Source organism: Cherax quadricarinatus, chromosome 71 (assembly GCF_038502225.1).
Source record: "Cherax quadricarinatus isolate ZL_2023a chromosome 71, ASM3850222v1, whole genome shotgun sequence".
NCBI classification, from domain to species: Eukaryota; Metazoa; Arthropoda; class Malacostraca; order Decapoda; family Parastacidae; genus Cherax; species Cherax quadricarinatus.
In genome coordinates, this window is record NC_091362.1 from 15,976,915 (window position 1) to 16,002,610 (window position 25,696).

General features: G+C 38.5%; 1 protein-coding gene across 3 annotated transcripts; it reads right to left on the minus strand.

Moving 5' to 3' along the window:
- Nucleotides 1-6: 6 nt before the first annotated feature.
- Nucleotides 7-23,602, minus strand: LOC128700430 (pyrethroid hydrolase Ces2a-like). Of its 3 annotated transcripts, none has more exons than XM_070100059.1 (12): nt 23,485-23,602; nt 19,094-19,369; nt 17,642-17,767; nt 15,425-15,566; nt 12,686-12,871; nt 11,667-11,884; nt 7,088-7,238; nt 6,445-6,623; nt 5,866-5,983; nt 3,060-3,189; nt 2,260-2,374; nt 7-2,147 (listed from the first exon to the last, which is right to left on the minus strand). In XM_070100059.1, the coding sequence occupies exons 1-12, from the start codon at nt 23,551-23,553 to the stop codon at nt 2,028-2,030; spliced, it is 1,830 nt and encodes a 609-aa protein (XP_069956160.1). In that variant the 5' UTR covers nt 23,554-23,602; the 3' UTR covers nt 7-2,027. The 3 variants fall into 3 exon arrangements, with proteins under 3 accessions (XP_069956160.1, XP_069956161.1, XP_069956162.1); XM_070100060.1 differs by lacking the exon at nt 23,485-23,602 and adding an exon at nt 23,211-23,433; XM_070100061.1 differs by lacking the exon at nt 23,485-23,602 and adding an exon at nt 23,268-23,432.
- Between the last annotated feature and the right edge of the window lie 2,094 nt (nt 23,603-25,696).

Genomic DNA, 25,696 nt, shown 5'->3' on the forward strand with positions numbered 1-25,696 from the left:
CTTGCATTCTTTGAATTTTACATGGTTAATGACATCACTGATATCCATTATCTCTTTATTAATGTAGGTTAACAGCTATAACAATACTGAAGAAGTCACTTGTGGTGAAACATTTCCTCTAATAAATGTCCTGAACTGTACATAAATGTCTTGATCCACATATAACAATACTATTGACTAGATCAGGTTTCATATACCAGCCTGAGATAATTACACAAAATGAAATTCTACCTATGAAAGTAATTATTATTATAATAAAAAGAAATACTAAACCTATTAATGATTAATTAGCAGCACAAAGATTTTCATTACAGTTGATTACATCTATCCTTAGGGCTGACAACCTGCACATCTTGCTCAATTATGGGAGGTGAAACAATTAACGAAGGAAAGGTGACTATCTTATTTATCAGTGTAGTGAAAGAGATCCTGTTGCTTTTATTGAGGAGCAAGTGTTAAATGCATGTGGGTTATATAGTGCCTGGGGAATGAGAGGCTTTTAGATTCAATCCAAGGAAGAAAGACCAACTCCTTGGATCAAGAGCCCTTCACCTGCTGTTAACGTAACTATTAGTAGTGGCCATAGACTAGGATATGCCTGTCATGACATGCTGCATTAAATATGAAAGACCTATGCAACACCAAATTTCATTTGCATCACACACACATACACAATGGGGCCAGAAGCTGTGGATCAACCCCTGCAACCACAAATAGGTAGGAACACACACATACACACAGTTATCTAAAGTCCATTATTCATAATGAAAAGTCTGATTTATGTGTGTGGGTGTCGTGCCTCTACCTGACTTCTAATTTCAAATATATTTTTTTATATTAGTCATCAGCATTACCAGATTAAAGGTTATTTATTTCAGCATGGCACATGTTTTTACAGAGATGGGTGACATTTAGGTGTGCATGCATAGGTTTGGAACTCTCACTGCCATCCACCACCTACGAAGACTCGCCACCACAACTATCTAAGGCAGGTAATGCTACAAACCCATTCATCTAGCAGCACATCCATCCCATTCTATTCATCAGAGCATTGGTTCCCAAAATGTGGGTGGCGGACCCCTCGGAGGACAGGAAAGGGGATGAACTGTTATTACAAGGGATCCATGAAATTTCGCAGCAAAATATTTCTTCTCCAGCCAGCATTCGATTTTTTTTTTTTTGGCAGTTAATGTTAGTTTTACAGTGGACTGGAGAGATTTTTGTCATGTAATTTGCCTCTGGATAAGTCTGTTGTGTAGGTTATTGTTTGAGTTCCATTGAGCAGTACTGCTTGTTGCTCTAGCTGTTTGTTCACTGAACTTTCATTGCTGGAGTTTTCTGTTCATTATTATATACCTTAATGTTGGATTAGTTTGTTCACTATAATTGTTCTTACTGTACTGATGACCCTTGTGGGTTTAGTGCTTAGTTCTGATTATATTATTATTATTTCTTTTACTGACATTGGCTTACTTTTTTTTATCACCAGTGTCAATGTTGCAGTTTTTACAAATTGTAATTATTATTATAATCAAAACTAAGTGCTAAACCCCTATGGGTTTAGCACTTAGTTTTGATTATAATAATAATTACAATTATATTAAGGGGAAGAGCTAAAGCTGTAAGGGGTCATACAGAGCTTGGGGAATGTGAAGTAAACCAGGTTCAGTCCAAGGGAGGGGCTGTGAAATGTAATTCCTTGGATCAAAAGCCCCTCACAAGTAAAGATAATTTCTTTACAGTAAAAATATGTATATGTATTCCCAGCACCAATATTTTCATGAAAATTAATTTTATAGTCACTTTATGGTTTGATTTGCATATGTTAACCTTGTTGACTAACAGCTGGCTGCTGTGTTAAGGAGGTCGTGTTCTCTTGTTGCTGGGAGTGTTCTTGAGGTTGTGTTCTGTCTCCCTCAGCTTGTTTCTGGAAGTGTTCTTGATGTTGTGTTCTGTCTCCCTCACAGCTTGTTGCTGGGAGTGTTCTGTCTCCCTCACAGCTTGTTGCTGGGAGTGTTCTGTCTCCCTCACAGCTTGTTGCTGGGAGTGTTCTTAAGGTCGTCAAAGAAAGTGAGGTACTGTTCTTTCCTCTCTGGGTAAAGAAGTTTGTTGTGCCTTGTAGGCAGTGAGAACCAGAACTGACGAGCCTGGGGAAAGTAGAGAAGGGGATTAGATGAAAAGATGCAGAACACACTTTAATCGTGAAGATGTTTAACTTTTTGTAGAGCTTTATCAGGTTGGTTCGGGTGTCATTCATACCTCAGCTCTGGTGTCACTCTCCATGGTTGGCGTGGTGTTAATAGCAAGATGGTGGGTGTTCTTGGGAGAAGCAGGAAGCCACTTGAAGCCTAAGGAGTCATCTGGTGTTGGGTCCCTGCAATGAACACAGACTTAGCTCTTGAACAAAGTCCACTAAAAGAAAAAAAACACATTGAAGAACAAACATTTATTGGGACAGATTTATTGAGTCACGTTTTACGCTACAGACTTGTCAAGACATGAAGAATAAAAGGGCATCTAACAGTGGATGGAACAATACACAAATAACCCACACCTAGAAGAAAACTTGTACCTATATATACTGCTCTCTTCCCTTTGTGCTTGTGTGTGACTAGTTTATGGTCCAAGTCAGACTGAAAAGCCATCATAAATTTCTTCTATGTGGGGGTTATTTGTGTATTATCAAGTCATGTCTTGATAAATCCTAGTAAATAGCGAAACGCTGCCTCCATAAAAGCTTATTTTACAGCGTGTCTTTTCTTCACTATTGACCTTGAAATTCATTTTATTTTTATATGTTTTGGTAATACACGTTATTTTAATACGTACATACTGTGTTACCAAATTAAATATTCATTACCAGTCTTAACGTGTATTGCAGTAAGACTACAGTGATTACCAACAATTTGAGGAAAATGCGTCACATTTAGGGTGATCACAGGTTCAGGACCAAAACATTAACATTAAAAACGTAATGAACAGTTTACATAACCTCATTACTGTTACTTGTTGGTATTGTACATCTTTATATCTACTACTACTAAAGCCCAGTGACTAACCCAGTGGCAGCGAAATTGGCCCAGAGCTTGCTAATTAATAAACTGACTCGAGCCTCGTCACTTTTCTTGGGGAATGATGGGCCCTCAGGGCTCCAAAAGACATAATGCGTCTCACTGCTGTGGGTAACATCTGTGGAAAATATGGTTCATCAGGTTATACCCCGAGACAAAGTGGCAGTGTAGGAAAACCCCCACCTATTGTTATTCCTATTATTAGTAATAACAATAGTAATATTATTATTAACTTACTAGTACTAGTAGTAATTAATATAAGAATAATGATTTGCTAATAAGTCAATAATGTATTACTGTAATTCATACATACATGCCATACATACATGAATAGCATACATACTATATACATACATGCATAACATACATACTATATACATACATGTAATGCATACATAAATACATGCATGCAATGCATACATAAATATATACATGCAGTGCATACATAAATGCATACATGCAGTGCATACATAAATGCATACATACAATGCATACATAAATACATACATGCAATGCATACATAAATACATACATGCAATGCATACATAATACATACACACACGCACACACACTTCAGGTGAGTATAACACCAGGCACATCTGAAGCGCACATCAACGAAATAACGGCTGCAGCATATGGGCGCCTAGCAAACCTCAGAACAGCATTCCGACATCTTACTAAGGAATCGTTCAGGACCCTGTACACCGTGTACGTTAGGCCCATATTGGAGTATGCGGCACCAGTTTGGAACCCACACCTAGCCAAGCACGTAAACTAGAGAAAGTGCAAAGGTTTGCAAAAAGACTAGTCCCAGAGCTAAGAGGTATGTCCTACGAGGAGAGGTTAAGGGAAATCAACCTGACGACACTGGACAGGAGAGATAGGAGGGACATGATAACGACATACAAAATACTGAGAGGAATTGACAAGGTGGACAAAGACAGGATGTTCCAGAGATTGGACACAGTTGGAAGTTGAAGACACAGATGAATCACAGAGATGTTAGGAAGTATTTCTTCAGCCACAGAGTAGTCAGTAAGTGGAATAGTTTGGGAAGCGATGTAGTGGAGGCAGGATCCATACATAGCTTTAAGCAGAGGTATGATAAAGCTCACGGTTCAGGGAGAGTGACCTAGTAGCGACCTGTGAAGAGGCGGGGCCAGGAGCTCAGACTCGACCCCTGCAACCTCAACTAGGTGAGTATACACACACACACACATTATATATATATATATATATATATATATATATATATATATATATATAAATATATATAAAGGAGGTTTCGTGGGCGAGGGGCTTGGACTTCCAGCTTCCGGCTCTGGTGGCCTGGTGGTTAACGCTCTCGCTTCACACGGTGAGGGCCTGGGTTCGATTCCCAGCCAGAGTAGAAACATTGGACGTGTTTCTTTCCACCTGTTGTCTATGTTCCCCATCAGTAAAATGGGTACCTGGGTGTTAGTCGACTGGTGTGGGTCGCATCCTGGGACACTGACCTAAGGAGGCCTGGTCACAGACCGGGCCGCGGGGGAAGGAGGGGTAGGGGTCGTCCTCGAAAGGGTTGGAAAGAGGGGGTAAAGGAGGTTTTGTGGGCAAGGGGCTTGGACTTCCAGCAAGCGTGCATGAGCGTGTTAGATAGGAGTGAATGGAGACGAATGATCGAATGATACTTGGGACCTGACGATCTGTTGGAGTGTGAGCAGGGTAATATTTAGTGAAGGGATTCAGGGAAACCGGTTATTTTCATATAGTCGGACTTGAGTCCTGGAAATGGGAAGTACAATGCCTGCACTTTGGGATATTGGCAGTTTGGAGGGATATGTTGTGTATCTTTATACGTATATGCTTCTAAACTGTTGTATTCTGAGCACCTCTGCAAAAGCAGTGATAATGTGTGAGTGTGGTGAAAGTGTTGAATGATGAAAGTATTTTCTTTTTGGGGATTTTCTTTCTTTTTTGGGTCACCCTGCCTCGGTGGGAGACGGCCGACTTGTTGAAAAAAAAAATACATATATACATACATACATGCATACACACTGTTCAGGAGAGGGAAGCCCCAATTCCTCGCATCATGAACCCTTCAGATATAGATTATTATTATTATAATCAAGGGGGAAGCGCTAAACCCGGAGGATTATACAGCGCCTAGTGGGGGTTGTGGAAGGCATTCAGGCTTAATTCGGGGAACTGGAGCACAGATCCAATTCCCTAAATCAAGAGCCCCTCACCAACATCAAGGAACCTTCCTTGAGGGGTTCAGATATAGAGAAAACTGATTATGGAAAGCCACTAGGATCGAGTGATCAAAGTATATTCACATTTCCACATCACACAGATCGAATGTTGTTATGACTAAACTGTTTCACGTCATTCAGTTGCATGTTGAAAGGCAGGACCAAGAGCTAAAGCTCAATGCCCACAAAACCAAATAATTTCAAACGGGAAATTACACACACACACACATACATACATGAAAAGGCTCCAAATGCTGAATCTAAACTTAAATGCTTTCAATAACTGAATATATCCTTTTAATATGACCCTGATGGGACTTGTACATTGAATACAATGCAAAAGTTTATACCTTTGTAGCCTACGCGTGCCCATGGGCTACACAGACATGATGTCCAGTCCCTGAACCTACGAATGTCTCTTTAATCTTACGCCTACCAACTCATAGGATGAGTATAGGGTGACTACCTCTCGAAGGATGGGTATGGGATGCCTAATAAAACTATCAAACTAAGCCTACAGTGACTTTAATCTTGCCTTTATTCCAGTTTTCCATACTCACAAGTACTGCCTTGGTAATGGTGTTTAAACATATAGGTGAAGACTGGCTGCTGCTGCTGCTTACTGGTGGACAACCAAGTCTCGTCGTGACCAATGTTAAAGAAACGATCACCGAATAACTGCAAGAAAAATAATCGTCTGTTAACTCTTAGGATCCAGATGATGTACTGCCAACGATAATAAAAAAAAAATGACACACTGCAGAATAAGCTTTTATCTAGTAATGTGTCTCCCTGGGTAGAGCTTTATCCTCAGCTAATTAAGCTCTAAAACATTGCATCAATAAAAAAATTGTTTTGTAATATGTCTTTTATTCACTTTAAGTCAGCATACTCCATTTGTTATTAAAAGGATAAATCTTAATCAAGATCGTGTAATAGTGAATCTGAATAGACTAAAGTTTAAAAAAAAAAAACTAGATAAATATTAGTATACTCACTGGGAAGCGCTAAACCTGTAGAGATTAAATAACAAGGAGCTTCCCATAACGTAGTTTATACATGTCACTAAGAGATTAAACTGCATACTGTGCTTCACTTTACAGAAATAAAGTTGTCTGTTTAAAATACAAGACCCGCACCTTTTCGAGAGCTTCACTGTCGTCTGGGTCGGCCTTCACTCCCCCGACGTAGTGCTGGAAGGCGAGTCTGGCCAGTGTGAGTGACCGCCTCCCATCCTGGAACAGCAGCGCCGCTTTCGGCCCCACCTCCTGGAACTTATGAATCAGTTCATCCCGTACTTTCTGCGAGTTGGTGATGGCTGTGGAAATATATCAGAGTACTAATAAAGGAATCCGATGTAAGGAAAAAATGTAAAGTGTACCCGTACCGTTGTCACAGCTTGCGTCCTAATCTGCTGGAATACGATAAAAATTAATGAATTCAGAGACAACTTACTCAGAAATGTTCAAGAAATAGTTCATTACCACTGTAACTTGCTCAGCTATCAAAACTTTGCGGCTCAGTCCCTGGACCCATTATGTGCCTCTGTAATCCTCTGATTACCGCCCACAGGATGGGTATGGGGTACATAATAAAGATATTAAATAACTTAAACTGAAAGATACCCGTAAGGCTATCGTCATCACGGGAGATACAACTTGGTAGTGATCAATGGTTTTATGTAAGGGGATAAAAAAAAAAGCTGGGGTAGGCTGTGTCAGGAGACACTATGCTTTTCTTAAAGAATAAACTACCACCACCACTACTACCACAACTACTAACCTCTAGTTACAAATATGCCTTCATGCTGGTTGACACCGCTGATCATGGGTACCTTATGGAACCTTCCTTCTCGTAGGAGCTTGGCAGGATCGTCAGGCAGGTAGTCATGGTCAACCCGAGGTACTGCCACCCACGGAAGCCCATTCCAAACCTGTTTACCATTACAAAATATTTTTTTTGCCATACAGAAGTGAAACATGACACAAACTAAAAATAGAAATGTGCGGTGTATAAGAGATCTGTATGTGTATCCTGAAGAATGTTATTATGTATATTTACATATATGTATACTTATTCTTTTCATCTATTTAACAAAGGTAGAGGAAAAGTTGCTCTATTATTATTTTTTATTTTTATTATTATCACACCGGCCGATTCCCACCAAGGCAGGGTGGCCCGAAAAAGAAAAACTTTCACCATCATTCACTCCATCACTGTCTTGCCAGAAGGGTGCTTTACACTACAGTTTTTAAACTGCAACATTAACACCCCTCCTTCAGAGTGCAGGCACTGTACTTCCCATCTCCAGGACTCAAGTCCGGCCTGCCGGTTTCCCTGAATCCCTTCATAAATGTTACTTTGCTCACACTCCAACAGCACGTCAAGTATTAAAAACCATTTGTCTCCATTCACTCCTATCAAACACGCTCACGCATGCCTGCTGGAAGTCCAAGCCCCTCGCACACAAAACCTCCTTTACCCCCTCCCTCCAACCCTTCCTAGGCCGACCCCTACCCCGCCTTCCTTCCACTACAGACTGATACACTCTTGAAGTCATTCTGTTTCGCTCCATTCTCTCTACATGTCCGAACCACCTCAACAACCCTTCCTCAGCCCTCTGGACAACAGTTTTGGTAATCCCGCACCTCCTCCTAACTTCCAAACTACGAATTCTCTGCATTATATTCACACCACACATTGCCCTCAGACATGACATCTCCACTGCCTCCAGCCTTCTCCTCGCTGCAACATTCATCACCCACGCTTCACACCCATATAAGAGCGTTGGTAAAACTATACTCTCATACATTCCCCTCTTTGCCTCCAAGGACAAAGTTCTTTGTCTCCACAGACTCCTAAGTGCACCACTCACTCTTTTTCCCTCATCAATTCTATGATTCACCTCATCTTTCATAGACCCATCCGCTGACACGTCCACTCCCAAATATCTGAATACGTTCACCTCCTCCATACTCTCTCCCTCCAATCTGATATTCAATCTTTCATCACCTAATCTTTTTGTTATCCTCATAACCTTACTCTTTCCTGTATTCACCTTTAATTTTCTTCTTTTGCACACCCTACCAAATTCATCCACCAATCTCTGCAACTTCTCTTCAGAATCTCCCAAGAGCACAGTGTCATCGGCAAAGAGCAGCTGTGACAACTCCCACTTTGTGTGTGATTCTCTATCTTTTAACTCCACGCCTCTTGCCAAGACCCTCGCATTTACTTCTCTTACAACCCCATCTATAAATATATTAAACAACCACGGTGACATCACACATCCTTGTCTAAGGCCTACTTTTACTGGGAAAAAATTTCCCTCTTTCCTACATACTCTAACTTGAGCCTCACTATCCTCGTAAAAACTCTTCACTGCTTTCAGTAACCTACCTCCTACACCATACACTTGCAACATCTGCCACATTGCCCCCCTATCCACCCTGTCATACGCCTTTTCCAAATCCATAAATGCCACAAAGACCTCTTTAGCCTTATCTAAATACTGTTCACTTATATGTTTCACTGTAAACACCTGGTCCACACACCCCCTACCTTTCCTAAAGCCTCCTTGTTCATCTGCTATCCTATTCTCCGTCTTACTCTTAATTCTTTCAATTATAACTCTACCATACACTTTACCAGGTACACTCAACAGACTTATCCCCCTATAATTTTTGCACTCTCTTTTATCCCCTTTGCCTTTATACAAAGGAACTATGCATGCTCTCTGCCAATCCCTAGGTACCTTACCCTCTTCCATACATTTATTAAATAATTGCACCAACCACTCCAAAACTATATCCCCACCTGCTTTTAACATTTCTATCTTTATCCCATCAATCCCGGCTGCCTTACCCCCTTTCATTTTACCTACTGCCTCACGAACTTCCCCCACACTCACAACTGGCTCTTCCTCACTCCTACAAGATGTTATTCCTCCTTGCCCTATACACGAAATCACAGCTTCCCTATCTTCATCAACATTTAACAATTCCTCAAAATATTCCTTCCATCTTCCCAATACCTCTACCTCTCCATTTAATAACTCTCCTCTCCTATTTTTAACTGACAAATCCATTTGTTCTCTAGGCTTTCTTAACTTGTTAATCTCACTCCAAAACTTTTTCTTATTTTCAACAAAATTTGTTGATAACATCTCACCCACTCTCTCATTTGCTCTCTTTTTACATTGCTTCACCACTCTCTTAACTTCTCTCTTTTTCTCCATATACTCTTCCCTCCTTGCATCACTTCTACTTTGTAAAAACTTCTCATATGCTAACTTTTTCTCCCTTACTACTCTCTTTACATCATCATTCCACCAATCGCTCCTCTTCCCTCCTGCACCCACTTTCCTGTAACCACAAACTTCTGCTGAACACTCTAACACTACATTTTTAAACCTACCCCATACCTCTTCGACCCCATTGCCTATGCTCTCATTAGCCCATCTATCCTCCAATAGCTGTTTATATCTTACCCTAACTGCCTCCTCTTTTAGTTTATAAACCTTCACCTCTCTCTTCCCTGATGCTTCTATTCTCCTTGTATCCCATCTACCTTTTAATCCAGTCCAACGTAGAGGAAAAGTTGCTCTATTATTATTATTATTATTATTATTATTATTATTATTAGTAGTAGTAGTAGTAGTAGTAGTAAAGAGGGAACTCAAAAAAGCAGCCACGGGCATTGGTCAGTTCTCAATATTTTGATTGACAGTAGGTAGATAATGAAATATGGAAAATAGCTGAAAGCTGCTGATAGTGTATATATTGTCCGACTGAAGACTAGGGTTATCCTAGGTAATTTACACATATATTACTAGGTATGAGAATTGTACTTATGTGTACCTGTACCTAAATAATCTTATTGACTTACCTGAGATCAAACCTCATAGAATCCCATTCCATAGGTGATATGTTCCCTAAGGGTTTAGCGCCTCTCCATAAATCTAATCATATTATTACGTTAAAACTTTAATCTTTTAGGGGTCATACCTGTAACTTCTGTCAGTTTTAATTTCGTAATAATGCAGTTCTGCCCCCAAAATCTAACAATGTGACCTTTTTATGAGCTATCCTTGGTATCTTACACACATGTTGAGATCAAATTTGTTAGGATTTTACACCCGTAGGGTTAGCTATCCAGGATAACCAAAGAAAGCCAGTGCGTCATCGAGGACTGTACCTTATTTCCACTAGGGTCCTTCAATTGTCCCCCAGGATGCGACCCACACAAATCAACTAACGCCCAGGTACCTACTTACTGCTATGTGAACAGGGACAACAGGTGTAAGGAAACGCCCAGCATTTCCAACCGTGTCGGGGATCGAACCACGGACACTCAGTGTGCGAGACGATAGCGTTGCCAACGAAGCCACAGAACAATCATTACTACGTCAGACAATTGCAATCACCTAAAACTTGTGTAACTGTACTAATGCGCAACGGCACCTAAATGAATTTATTTACTTAATCTAAAACAGTGATATTGTGTTTATTTTATAGGTAATACTATTCCCATCAACATGTTCTATAATACAAGTGAAAGAAAACGCGTTGTGACTAACCATTACCTTGCTGAATCGTGTATTGCTCTATTTACAAAGTGATACAGCATGTTTATTTACGTATTGTTACTCACTTGTACAGTTACACAAATTTAGGCGACTCCAACTATCGCACAAAGTAACATATGTGTAAATTACCCAGGATAACCCAAAAGAAAGGTCAAAGTGACATTTACATTTGGGAACTTGCAATATTTTATTTAAAGCCTAGCTGCAAAAGTAATGGCATGTTATTACAGACGGGACTGGGGATAAAGACATGCACAATCAAGATATTAAAAACGTGTCGCCATTGGTAGAAAGTGAAAAAAGCTGATGGTCTTGAAACCTGTTCTTCAATGACTTGATTGTACATAAGTGTTTAGTTTCCACAAAATACAGTTATATGGAGTAAATAGAGTGAGTGAAAAAATGTGAGTCCTTAATAAGTTCCTAAATATAATTATTGAATAATCTGCATGATTCATGTTAGACTTTATTCTAACTATTTATTAAGAGGGTTAATAACCCAGTATGGGGAATAGCTCTTTAATCGGATTATTAACCCTGAATTTTCCAAGTCAATCAATGAAGCTTATTTCCATTAATGTTCTTTGATCCTATTCCCCAGGATGCAATCGCCAACAATTGGCTAGCAGGAACCTAAGCAAGGAGTCATTCAAGACACTTCATAAGGCATACATGTAAGGCCCATATTGGAGCATGCAGCACCAGTATAGAACCAACATCTGACCAAGCATGTCAAAAAAAGTGGAAAAAAAAGAGTGGAAATGGATGAGTTACGCAAAAGTTGAGGAAGGCCGGTACAAGGGCGTTCAGCGATACATTCTTGAGACACTTCAGCAGAGCCTCGCTGTCACTATCATTGCTCTCAGAGATGACGTCTGGGGTCTGGCATCCCATCATACGTCCGATGCTAAAAGCCACAGACTTGTGGTCTTTTCTGACTACCCAGGGGTCGAAGGCACTCCCAGACTGCATGATGACTTGTGAGAACAGTCCTACGGGAGACAGTCCAGGCTCAGATACAATGTACAGATTTGTCCACTTTCAGCATGTCAGCCTTAGCAAGTTTATTTAGGTACAGGTCCACATAAGTACAATTATCATACCTAGTAACACGCGTTAATTACCTAGGATAACCCCGAAAGTCAAAGTGATTTTTTGTCACTGGGGGTCTTAGTCACATCCATCACCTCTGATTTTCTCACACTCAGGACCAATCACCAAAAGTCTTGCTAATCAGACACCTGGCCACAGTTACTGGATGGAGGGCTAGTCTCCACTATTCATTGCACTAAGTTACCTACTCAGGCTTATCACTTCGTGAAAGTCAAGTATCTCGCTATGTCACACTTCCGGCTCTTCCATTCTCGGAAAACTCACTTAATCTCCCAATCATGAAAATTCTACATCAGTTTCATCATTTACATTCAACTGCTCCTCAAAATATAATTATCCATACTCTCACAGCTTTCACTCTTAACAGACAATTCTATTTTCTCTCTAGCATTTCCAGTATATTTCTCAAAAATAATTTCTTATTACCCATAAGGGTTAAACATTCGTTTTTACTATAATTATGTTAATGTTATTCTATGCCACTCATAAATAATAATATGAAGAAGAAATAATATCGCCTCCCCCCCAAAAAAAAAAATCTTGTCATCCCTGACTACCTTTAGGTTAGGTTAGGTAGCCGGAGGTTTTGGTCATCTGACTGAGGCCTTCCGCTGGCTTAACAGTCCACCCCTTTAAAAATTATGGCTATAATTATAACTGTTAGATTATAACTGACGAACCTTTAGCGTGAGGGTTGAACATCAAGAGATGTACCGAGGCAGCTCCAGCACTGCTACCAAGGATAGTCACTTTCTCGCTGTCACCACCGAAGCGAGCGATGTTGTCCCTGACCCAGACGAGGGCGAGAAGCTGGTCCTGGAGACCCAGGTTTCCCGGCAGCACTTGGTCTTCCGTCGACAGAAAACCTGAAGGATGAGAACCTCGCGTCAGCATGATTTGGAAGACATGTTGGATTTCTCAAATATCTTTAAAAGCTTTTATCTCCTAGGCTTCACGGACAATTATTTTATTCTGTTAGTGAGTATTTCTACTTTTTTTTTTAATTTATGGCAACTGGTCAATTCTTCTGAGATATGCGTATATGCTACAGAAATTTTTGAATGATGTTAATCACCTAGAAATAACAAATTCACGAGAAAAATACCAAAGATATAGGCTCCGCTGTAAGATATATTCATGGAGAAGTGGTAAACCCGTATGGGTCATACAGAACATGGGGAATGAGAAATAATCTGATTTGATTCGAGGTAAGAAAGACTGTTTCCTATTCCTTGAATAAAAAAAAAAACTCCGCCTGTCTCAAGGCAACCCCGTTTGAAGGGTCTAGTGTGATATAAAGAAGTTTGAAACTATATAAATAGAGATAACACGAGATGCATGAGCATAGCAAGTAAAGGAAGGAAAAAGAAAAGAAATTATTATTATAATAAAAAAGAAGCGCTAAACTACAAGGGCTATATAGCAAAAGAAAAGAAATGAGAAGAGAATAAGAAGTGAAAGAAAACACCGAAACTTGCAGAGAAGTGATGTACCTTAGAAAATTGGATTCATCATTTGACAGGTACACCTGTAAAGTTAACTTTGATATTAAATATAACCTAAATTTAACAAGAGTAAAACATAAGAGCTTAATATTTTACTACGGTGTAGGAGTTAATAACAAAGACCTCTCCGTGTTTATATTATGATGTCTATTATTGTCTATTTGTTCATCATTTATTGTTTGTATTTTATATTTGTATTTAATGTCATTAAACCACGGAACGGGTGGGGTTTAAACCCATGGCGAGTAAGTCGTAAAACTCCAGGTCAGTGCGTAAGCCATTGTAGCCAGCTAGCCGAGTGGCTTAGGCATTGGCCTGAAGTTTTAAGACTCATTTGCCATTGGTTCAAAACCTACCCGTTCCGTGGTTTGTTTGTAATCGTGGGTCGTTAAGTTACATTGTTGGGGAGAGAAGGTGTATCACCACTCCCTTCCTGTCGCCCGGGATCCCGGATTCTAATTCGTTCACCTTTCACGCACACGAGGTTATGACTGGTTAACAGATGAGACGAGAGAATGCTTAAATTGTTTATATTCTACTGTGATTATGTTGAGTTACGGCACTTCTACTGGGCCCCACTAATACAGTTAACTTTGTGATGTGTTTAATCAGTTTGAATATATCATGCTATGTACCTGTACCTGCTTAAGGTGTATTGTACCTTCACTGGGTCTGTGAGGTACTTTAATTAGTCAATTTTTTATGCATGTTATGTACTCACTTATAATATTAGTATTTATTTCTGAAAGTACATGTACAGCGTATTGCAGACCTACCAGACATCATTGATGCCCCGTGGCCTGGTGGCAAAATCTCTCGCTTCACACATTGAGTTCCGGGTTCGATTCCCGGAGAGGGTTGAAACATTGGGCTTGTTTCCTTGAACCGGTTGTCTATGTTCACCCATCAGTAAAATAGGTACCTGGGTGTTAGTCAACTGGTGTGCGTCGCATCCCGGGACATATATTGACCTAATTTGCCCGAAATGCTCTGCACAACATGGGACTTTCTATATAGTAGTGTGCCACTGATGTCAGCTACGCCTGTATACCTTGTACATGTACTTGTAGAAATTAAGATTTTATTATTATTACATATTATTATATAGAGAGTCCCTTGTTATGCAGAGCATTTAGGGCAAATTTTTGTCCTCAGGATGCGACCCACACCAGTCAACTAACACCAGCTACCCATTTTACTGCTAGGTGAACAGGGACAGCAGGTGTCTTTGGGAAACACGTCCTAATGTTGCCACCCGTACCGGGGATCGAACCACGAACCTCAGTGAGTGAGTTAGCACTCGAGCTAAGGTAATTATGACGGTACGAGGGTACCGTCAGTGATTAATTATATGTACTATAAGTGATCTCTTCATTGTCCTGTGTAGTATAGATATTTATCTAATTGCTGAATTTACTTCATTTTCTCCTGTTAAAAGAACCTACTTATGTTATTGCTAACAAGGATCAGATATTTATATGGGTCCATGAAATAAGGGAGGTATTATATATTTAAATAGTGTATTCATTCGTAATTATGAAGAAAATTATGTGGATAAATGGTTCTGAGAACCGATGGATTGATAAATTAGACACATGTACAACACTTGGGTATCTTTATTGTGGAAACGTTTTGCCACACAGTGTTGCACATGTGTTTGATTTATCACGAAAAAATTAATTTTACCTTGTGTTTCAACTCACCTTTGAGCCATAATGACCTGGTGACAGAACAGTGTTGAGAGATTAACTAGGGGCTAACCTAGATTATGTTCTAAAGAGCTTTCACACTTAGTAAAATTGGATTGTATTATCTTCTGCCTCCTGGAACACATTAAATAGGTAGAGAGAGAGGGGGGGGGAACTGCAACGTTGCAATGAAACAGATTAAAGAGGTTAAGGAAAGTACACTAACCAAGGACTCCCAGCCGGTACTGCAATGTGACGAGCACCACATCCTGAGTGAGGAGAGGCAAGTGCCCAAATCCAGAAGTTCCTCCTGCTAAGAAAGATCCTCCATGGATGTACACAATTACTGGCAACTTACTTTTCCTATCCTGTAATATATAAAATTATTATATTAGACTTAATATCATTACTATTAATAATATGTAGTAAATAGGAAAGATTCTCTATTAACTGCTTCAAAAATATTACCGCATTAAAAGATGTACATAAGAATGTGATGGTCAGTATATCAACTACACCTTGTTTAATAGGACCAATCAGCATACATAATCGTGCACTGTTTCACTATTTGTTGGAACCCAAGTTTCATTCCGATTCTGTATTAACTGGTTACAAATGATGTGTAGAAATGTTATATACCATGAAATATAGCATTCAGATAATTTAAACCTCGTTTGGAAAATTGCATTTATCTGTATGTAATTCATTATGTACATAACAGTAAATGAACAAAGATAATTATTATTTAGCAGTTAGACAAGTAGGAATTTGGGACACCTAGGTCGCAAAAAAATGTCCCCCTTCGATACCTACCACTCATATCCACAAGTTGCTCTGGACCTATTAATTATAAATAAAATATACATCACCAGGAATGCTGGTAAATATATAAATTTGTGGACTGTATAATAAAAATAATAAATGATTATATATATACACACATATACATAACAGAAGGAAAATATATCTTAATATCACTCACCAATTTGACTGGAGATTAATGTGTCATGTACATGACCCCCCCCCCCTCCTTTTGCCTACATTTATGAAATATTTACTGGCCAGAATTTAAACATAAATTAGACAGCTTATCTGAGGTTCCTGGAGTTGTCCTGTCCTGTCGCCTGATATCTCAAGTTATGCAGTAATGCACATCCAACAATTTCGTCTCCTATTTGAGAGGTGTCAACCCAATTTTAACCTCTAGAGCACGAAAAATTCTTCCCATTACACCAACGTTTCTAATCCAAATTCAAACAACAATGGCGACTCCTGCGCAGGCGCAGCTTCCCGTTTTTTATGGCATAAATATTATTAAATACAGTATGGCCATCTATTTACATATAACTACTGTATTTCTGGGAAATATATACAGTATTTTCCACACCTCGGTTATTCATTGGAAACTTATTAATATAGTGAGGATAAATCACTGTGGATACTAAATTCACTGAGAACTGAATGAGGATACTTAATTCACTGAGGATACCTCATTCATTAAGAACAGTCTATTGGGGATGCTATATTCAGGGAGCATACTTAATTCGTCCTTAGCATTAAAGGTATTAGATATAATATCCTACATCCTACTCTCAGCAACCCGCCGACAGCTCATTAATTATGGCGCTACTGGGCAGCAAATATAATAAATATCCTAGTCTCAGTGATGGTCCTTTGCATTATATTGGTAAAGCCTATAACGCCTTACATAGAGCTCTTAAAAGGTCAGAATTATTATTCACTGGTACCTAGGCTATTTATAGTCGATTATTTGTTACGATAATTCGTTTTCAATAGTTTCATGGGGAAGAAATGATGCTCTTAATTTGTATATATTAGAATACATGCGAGGATATTAACGACTTGGTCAACTTTTAGTGTAACAGTCAAAAAACAGTTCCCCCTGTCTCTCTTTAAGCTGAAAGACTTAATGATTCCGTGACAGGTACTTAGACCAACCTGTATTCATTAGCCAGTTTGTCACCTATCTGTAAAGGTGAACAAGATGTTTATCACCCTAAAAGGAGATTGCTGTTATCAGCTTTTCGTATGAATACCTTTCATGGCCACCGTCTCAGTGGATGAACACGAATTACACACATCTATCCCGTTTACCATGGGAAATATTAGTGTAAGATTACTGGGTAACATTATGTTTTGCATAATATTTTCCACATTCCACCTTAAACGGATCTCTAAGTGAGAGGTAAGGTCAAGGCCGTGGGAGATAATATAATCAAGATCAGGTTAAGGCAGTGGGAGATAATGTAAACTAGGTCAGGTTAAGGCAGTAAGAGATAAGGAGATGGCTAAGATCAGACCAACTTAGTTTCATTACTAAAATAATGACTAAAAAAAATGTAAATTACAGTGCCTCAGCTGAAAGCAATTACCTGCACCAGGTCTTAGTACTACCACTCTTCCTGAGTGCATCTCAGAGTACCTGGTAATACGGTGTGAAAACGTTGAGGTAGAGACAATCTTCACTCCCATACGTGTCCTGAGGACATACAGGAGCCCACTTGGAACATTCTCTCACTCCAGTCCATGACTCGGGTGCCACCGGAGCCTAATCATGTGGGGAGAGATGCACTTATTTACAATGTAAGATGAGAGCATGTATGTACACTTTGCAGATTACACAGAAAAGATTAACTATAAGACACGCTGGTTTCATCGGCCACACAGTAGTTGCAAGCTTAAATCTGTGCAATGTGCTATATATGAATGTTCATAATACTGATGTGCCCTTAAATATCACATTATTTAATTAAACCATTGTAAAAAGAGTACATTTGTCTAAAACCCATTGTACACTGTCTTAAATAAACATTTATTTAATTTCAAAAAGAATAACTTTATTTTCCTCAGGAGGCTGAACTAATAAGGTCTATGCAATTTATTGTGACAATTTTGCAATAAGGCGAAAATATATGATAATAAAACCACTACAGGTAGAAACTAGTATCATTATGGCACATAACAAGGATTCTTCGTAATTATATTTTAGATAAATTCTAAACCGGTAAATACCATACAGCACCTGTTAAATAGAAGGTAAACAAGGTTGGTCCGAGGAAGGAGAGGGCAGCTCCAGTACCCTGGATAAAGAGCCATTTACTGGTACCAAGGCACCCTTTGTTTTGAAGGCCATAAACTTTTAACGAGTCTACTGACGAGAAAATAGAATAAAAGGAAGGCGCCTCTGCCACTACAATAAATTAAAAATGCAATAAGAATGACTGGACAGAACACTGGAAAAAAATAGTAGGTGGATTCCGACTCCTGCAACGAAGTGCACAGATTCAATTTCATCCTCGACATATGGAAAAGAGGATATATGGAAGTACTCGTTCTACATGAAACAAATTGGGTTAATATTAACAATATTGGGAATGATAAGGAATATAAATTGTATAGAATGCCATATACTTTCATACTTATAATAAATATTTTTAAAGATTGTTTAGGTATACGAGCGGTGTTTCAGTGACGAAAAAAAAAATCAAAGTTTACCGATGTGATTTTTTTTATATAATTTATACGCTCTTATAGAAATATAAGGAAATTATAGCAGATATACAAGCCTATCATTTGAGATATATGGGCAAGGTTTATGTATGATTCTTTGTGACCCTCGTTAGAAAAAGAGTATGAGGATTGCAAAAAAAGCCTAAGCCAGGATATCACATTTACATGTAATCTATAAAAACATAACTGACCATAATTTTTAAAGGGGTGGACCGGTAAGCCAGAAGGCCTCGGTCAGTTGACCAAAAGCTCCAACGGCGGGTCATGATTTAAGACCCGCGTCAGGAAACACTTGTTCTGTTTCCTGACGAACCTTACCTAAACTAATGTAATCTGTTACCTGGGTATGCTTACTAGACCTCACCTTGAACCTGAGCTCTCCTACTGGTGGCTTGGCATAAGGAATTCCCCTGAAGAGATAGACGAATCTTCCCTTGTCCACCTCTTCCTTAACTCCGCGGATACGACCGGTGTTGAGCTGTATCTCAGGTCTGTCTGTCAGTGGCGGCAACGCATTTATAGAGACGGTGTGGAATTTGTCGACTGGTATAACCCACACTCCAAGCCAGAGTAGGAACACAACCAGACTAAATCCACCTGCCACATACGCCTTCGTTTTCATGATGCGGTCAAATCTTATCTGGAAAATATATATATGAAATATAAGATAATATAAATATATATATATATATATATATATATATATATATATATATATATATATATATATATTTATATATATATTATATATATATATATATATATATATATATATATATATATATATATATATATATATATATATATATATATATATATATATATATATATATATATATGTCGTGCCGAATATGTAAAACTGGTCAATTAGCAAGAACTCATTTAAAATTAAGTCCTTTCTGAAATTTTCTCTTATACGTTTAAAGATATATTTTTTTCATTAATGTTAATGTAAAAAAAATTAATTTTGCACCAAAAGAATCTTGGAAAACTTACCTAACCTTATTATAACAAGAGCAATTTATTTTAGCCTAACCCAACTAAATATATTTTAAAAACGTTTACAATAATTTAGTACTAAACAAACACAATCAAATATATTTTTTTCGTTAGGTTCAGAATGATTTTGGCGAAATTATTGCATACACTCTTCAGGTCACTTGTTCTATCCAGGCTGGAATATTGCTGCACACTAAACAGCACCTTTCAAGGCAGGTGAAATTGCCGACCTAGAATTCAAATTCAAATTCAAATTCAAAGTTTATTCTCTATAAGGATTACAATGCTGAGTTTACAGAAATTTGGTTATTGTTTGGTTTAACATGTAGTAAAATTGAGATTACAGAGTGTACCACTAGAACGCTTAGCATGGCTAGGCATTTCGGGCATACTTAGTTTTATTCTTAAATGTAAAATATTACAAATTATGAGGTAAGTTGGTATTATGGTTAAGTGACTAAATACTATTTTGTGAGTTTAGCAGTGTGAATGCTTTTGTTTTGGCACAGTATATAGTTTCAGTATTGGAGTATCACAGGATTCATTATATTAAGACTGAGATTAATATTTCTGTTTATGGTCAAATGAGTGTGCGAGTGTGAACCACCAGGTGGTTTTCGTGAAGTTAGTTGACGGGGTGTATCAGGGAGATAAGATGTTTTCTAATGGTAGTTTTGAAGGTGATGAATGTGTCTGCATTTCTAGAGTTCTCAGGTAGGGTATTCCAGATTTTAGGGCCTTTGACATACATTAAATTTTTGTAAAGGTTTAGTCGGACACGGGGAATGTCGTAGAGATGTTTGTTTCTGGTGTTATGCCTGTGGGTTCTGTCACAACTATCAAGAAAGCGTTTAAGGTCAAGGTTGATATTAGAGTTTAAGGCCCTGTAGATATAGATTGCACAGTAGTAAGTGTGGATGTACTGAACTGGGAGTAAGTTTAGATCTTTGAAGAGTGGGGGGGGGTGTGCTGCCAGGGATGGGATTTAGTGATTATTCTTACTGCAGCTTTTTGTTGGGTTATTATTGGCTTTAGGTGTGTTGCTGCTGTTGATCCCCAAGCACAAATAGCATAGGTGAGGTATGGATAAATAAGTGAGTGGTACAGAGAGCCTTCACGGCGCGCACAACTGAGATAAAACACCTGAATTACTGGGAGCGCTTGAGGTTCCTGAACCTGTATTCCCTGGAACGCAGGCGGGAGAGATACATGATTATATACACCTGGAAAATCCTAGAGGGACTAGTACCGAACTTGCACACGAAAATCACTCACTACGAAAGCAAAAGACTTGGCAGACGATGCAACATCCCCCCAATGAAAAGCAGGGGTGACACTAGCACGTTAAGAGACCATACAATAAGTGTCAGGGGCCCGAGACTGTTCAACTGCCTCCCAGCATACATAAGGGGGATTACCAACAGACCCCTGGCAGTCTTCAAGCTGGCACTGGACAAGCACCTAAAGTCGGTTCCTGACCAGCCGGGCTGTGGCTCGTAGGTTGGTTTGCGTGCAGCCAGCAGCAACAGCCTGGTTGATCAGGCTCTGATCCACCAGGAGGCCTGGTCACAGACCGGGCCGCGGGGGCGTTGACCCCCGGAACTCTCTCCAGGTAAACTCCAGGTAAACACAAATTTTCACTTGTCTTATATGGCAAGATGAGCGTTGCTATTTAAGCCAAGATCGCAAGTTCTGCCTATTCGGCACGTTGAGGTGGTTTGGTCATTTAGAGAGAATGGATCAAAGTAGAATGACATGGAAAGCATATAAATCTATAGGGGAAGGAAAGAGGGGTAGGGGTCGTCCTCGAAAGGGTTGGAAAGAGGGGGTAAAGGAGGTTTTGTGGGCGAGGGGCTTGGACTTCCAGCAAGCGTGCATGAGCGTGTTAGATAGGAGTGAATGGAGACGAATGATACTTGGGACCTGACGATCTGTTGGAGTGTGAGCAGGGTAATATTTAGTGAAGGGATTCAGGGAAACCGGTTATTTTCATATAGTCGGACTTGAGTCCTGGAAATAGGAAGTACAATGCCTGCACTTTAAAGGAGGGGTTTGGGATATTGGCAGTTTGGAGGGATATGTTGTGTATCTCTATACGTATATGCTTCTAAACTGTTATATTCTGAGCACCTCTGCAAAAGCAGTGATAATGTGTGAGTGTGGTGAAAGTGTTGAATGATGATGAAAGTATTTTCTTTTTGGGGATTTTCTTTCTTTTTTGTGGGTCACCCTGCCTCGGTGGGAGACGACCGACTTGTTGAAAAAAAAAATATATATATATATATATAGATATATATATATATATATATATATATATATATATATATATATATGTCATGCTGAATATGTAAAACTGGTCAATTAGCAAGAACTCATTTAAAATTAAGTCCTTTCTGAAATTTTCTCTTATGCGTTTAATGATATATTTTTTTATTAATGTTAATGTAAAAAAAATTAATTTTGCACCAAAAGAATCTTAGAAAACTTACCTAACCTTATTATAACAAGAGCAATTTATTTTAGCCTAACCCAACTAAATATATTTTAGATTTGTTTACAGTAATTTAATACTAAACAAACACAGTGAAATATATTTTTTTCGGTAGGTTCAGAATAATTTTGGTGAAATTATTGCATACACAAATTTTCACTTGTCCTATATGGCAAGATGAGAGTTGCTATTTAAGCCAAGATCGCAAGTTCTGCCTATTTGGCACGACATATATATATATATATATATATATATATATATATATATATATATATATATATATATATATATATATATATATATATGCCGAATAGGTAAAACTTGCGATTTTGGCTTAAATAGCAACGCTCTTCTTGCCGAATAAGGCAAGCGAAAATTTGTGTATGCAATAATTGCGCAAAAGTCATTCCGAAACTAACGAAAACAATATATTTCATTGTGTTTATTATTAAAGTATTGTAAACTTATATAAAATATATATAGCTGGATTAGGCTAAATTAAATTGCGCTTGTTATAATAAGATTTGATAAGTTTTCTAAAGTTCTTTTGGTACAAAATTATAAATTTTTACATTTACATAAATGATAAAATATATATCTAAACGTATAAGAGAAAATTTTAGAAAAGACTTAATTTTAAATAAGTTCTTGTTAATTGACCAATTTTACCTATTCGGCACGACACAGACAAGCAAGACAAGCCACGTCCTCATTCTTTCCACTAAATATGTTGGAGATATATATGCCTTCCAAAACAACATTCCCATGTATATGTAGCTCCAGCCTTGCTGGAAAGAAATTAAATCTCCTGTAGTTACTCAGTTGATAGTGGAATGTTTGACGATCTCATCATCGCCGTACTGAGCTCTCAGCACCGGCTGGTAGATTTCACAGGTATGTGTTTGAGAATCTCCCTCGTGTGTTATGGTGTATGACCCACGAATACCTTTACGAGGTGAGTACTTTACGTACAAATGGTTCATGTGCTCACCTTGTACGTCTTATAGGTCATGGCAGCCGCTCTCTGCAACGTTGGCACTTTACTCACAAGGTTACTTGCAGTGTACAAGGAAATCCGCAACAGCCTCCGTCAGGTCCACTTGTAACTCACAATGCACTCCTCAATACACAGGTCCCACGTCGACAACACATGCACACAGGTGTTACACCTGGTTATTATTATCCACACCTGGTAAGACCACCTGAACCCTTTTAAAGCAACGGAGCAGCCATAATTTCAACTATACATTAGAGTTTGTTACTACCTTTGTGATAACGTTATCTTGTGACGAATTCTCTTGGGAATCATTTATAGCTAAAAGCATTCCTGACATGGCCCCCAACAATATATCTAAGTGACTAGACTTGAGTATAACTGTCCTGTCTGGGACAATTGTTACTGTACCGGGTTCCAATTTACCTCCAGATGGCTAATACAATACCACAAAAATTCATACCAAAATTTAAAATTAGGAAAAAAAAAAGTATCATTTTTTTTCCCCATTCACGTAATTTTGATTCAAGTTTTTATCGTTTGCTTTCGAGAGACAAAAAAAAAAAAATATTAGTGCAGGTAAATATATATGTACTGGCAACTTTACTTGTTGCTATGACAACCAGCCGCTATACTTCCTGTAGCTATAACAAGAACAAGTTAGCAGGAAAGAATGCAAATATAATATAGTAGTATTGTTATTATTATTATTGTTATTATTATTGTTATTATTATTAATATTAGTGTTATTATTATTATTATTATTATTATTATTATTATTATTATTATTATTATTATTATTATTATTATTATTATTATTATTATTATTATTATTATTATCATCATCATCATCGGCTTATATAATGTATGATGATATTTTAATCACTATTTTAGGAATTGAAGTATTCCTGCAGCTTAATGATCTTTGTATGGTCGATAGGATTTAAACTCCATTGCTTTATGGCCCATATGGGTTTAGCGCTTAGTTATGATTATAATAATTTAAACCCCACTAATCAACGAACCTATTATTGTAATTATTATTATAATTATTATAATTATTATAATTATTATTATTTCCACACACCCATGACCCTTAAGAGACATGGGTGTGTGGAAAACAGTAAGGTTTGATCCGAGGAAGTGGAGGGCAAATTTCAGTTATTAAGGCGAGTGGATGCCTGTTAAAGAGAGAGTTAAGTCCCCTGACGACTTGATTAGCGGATTAGCGCTAATTATCAGAATTACCCCCTGGGTTCGTTGCCTACTCATTACATGACTATAATCAAACCTAATTATCATTGTCGGTGTAGAAATTATTGATCGGAGAATCCTGGATGATAACTGAACCGACAATCGGAATTAAACGGTTATAAAGGAGTTTAAACTGGCTTTGGTGGTGACTGTACCGGCTGTTGTGATTATAGTGACTATAATTATTATTACAGTGAGTATAGTGGTGATTATAGCAACTATGGTGGTGGTTATAGCAATTTCAGTGACTATAATGGGTGTGGAAAATTTCAGAATTTTCCTGGTTTAAAAATTTAATAATAAAATAGGGTTTATAAAACGTAGTGTAATAATACTAATAATGTATATATAACGTAATGTAAATATAGTGTTGGATACCACTGCTGACCTTGTTATTGGCAAGTCACAGTCGCTCTACCTCAGGAAGTTTCCCTTCCATCCCCGTTGAGAGGGGAATTTTTAACCTATACACCATCACTGGCAGTGGAGTCTTAAATGACTCCACCAAACTAGCCCTTGCTGCTGCTGCAAGAACCTCCTTGTTGGTCAAATTCCTTTATTGTCGTCTATACTGACGACAGTGAAGCATCAAAATTCAGGCCCGGTGGCCTGGTGGCTAAAGCTCCCGCTTCACACACGGAGGGCCCGGGTTCGATTCCCGGCGGGTGGAAACATTTCGACACGTTTCCTTTCACCTGTTGTCCTGTTCACCTAGCAGCAAATAGGTACCTGGGTGTTAGTCGACTGGTGTGGGTCGCATCCTGGGGGACAAGATTAACGACCCCAATGGAAATAGGTTAGACAGTCCTCGATGACGCACTGACTTTCTTGGGTTATCCTGGGTGGCTAACCCTCCGGGGTTAAAAATCCGAACGAAATCTTATCTTATCTTATCTTACACCGCAATGGAGACACTCCATTCAATGTCTCTCCTTCACCTGTCCTGCTGGCGAAACTTTCTGTTTTTGTCAAACGGATGGACAAGATCATTACATCCCTATCAACTGCTGACCTGAAGACCTCTGTCGAGGAACAAAACACCTGGGCCTCGATTGACAACATAACCAAAATTTCAAACGCTTCTTCATTGGTCAAACTCACACAACATCGATATGGCTACCAAAGAGCTTTCTGGTAACCTAGCCATCTAATACCATATTCATCCACGACACATAGAACCAGAACGTTTTGCCCATGTCTCATCCTGCTGGAACTATTATTCCTACCAT

Excerpts from the sequence above, each read along its gene's own strand:
- LOC128700430 (XM_070100059.1), bottom strand. The coding sequence starts at position 23,553 with ATGTCAGGAATGCTTTTAGCTATAAATGATTCCCAAGAGAATTCGTCA. Across the intron at positions 12,872-15,424 it reads GTACCGGCTGGGAGTCCTTG|GTTTTCTGTCGACGGAAGAC; the intron begins GTTAGTGTACTT and ends CTCATCCTTCAG. Across the intron at positions 2,148-2,259 it reads AGAGTGACACCAGAGCTGAG|GCTCGTCAGTTCTGGTTCTC; the intron begins GTATGAATGACA and ends TACTTTCCCCAG.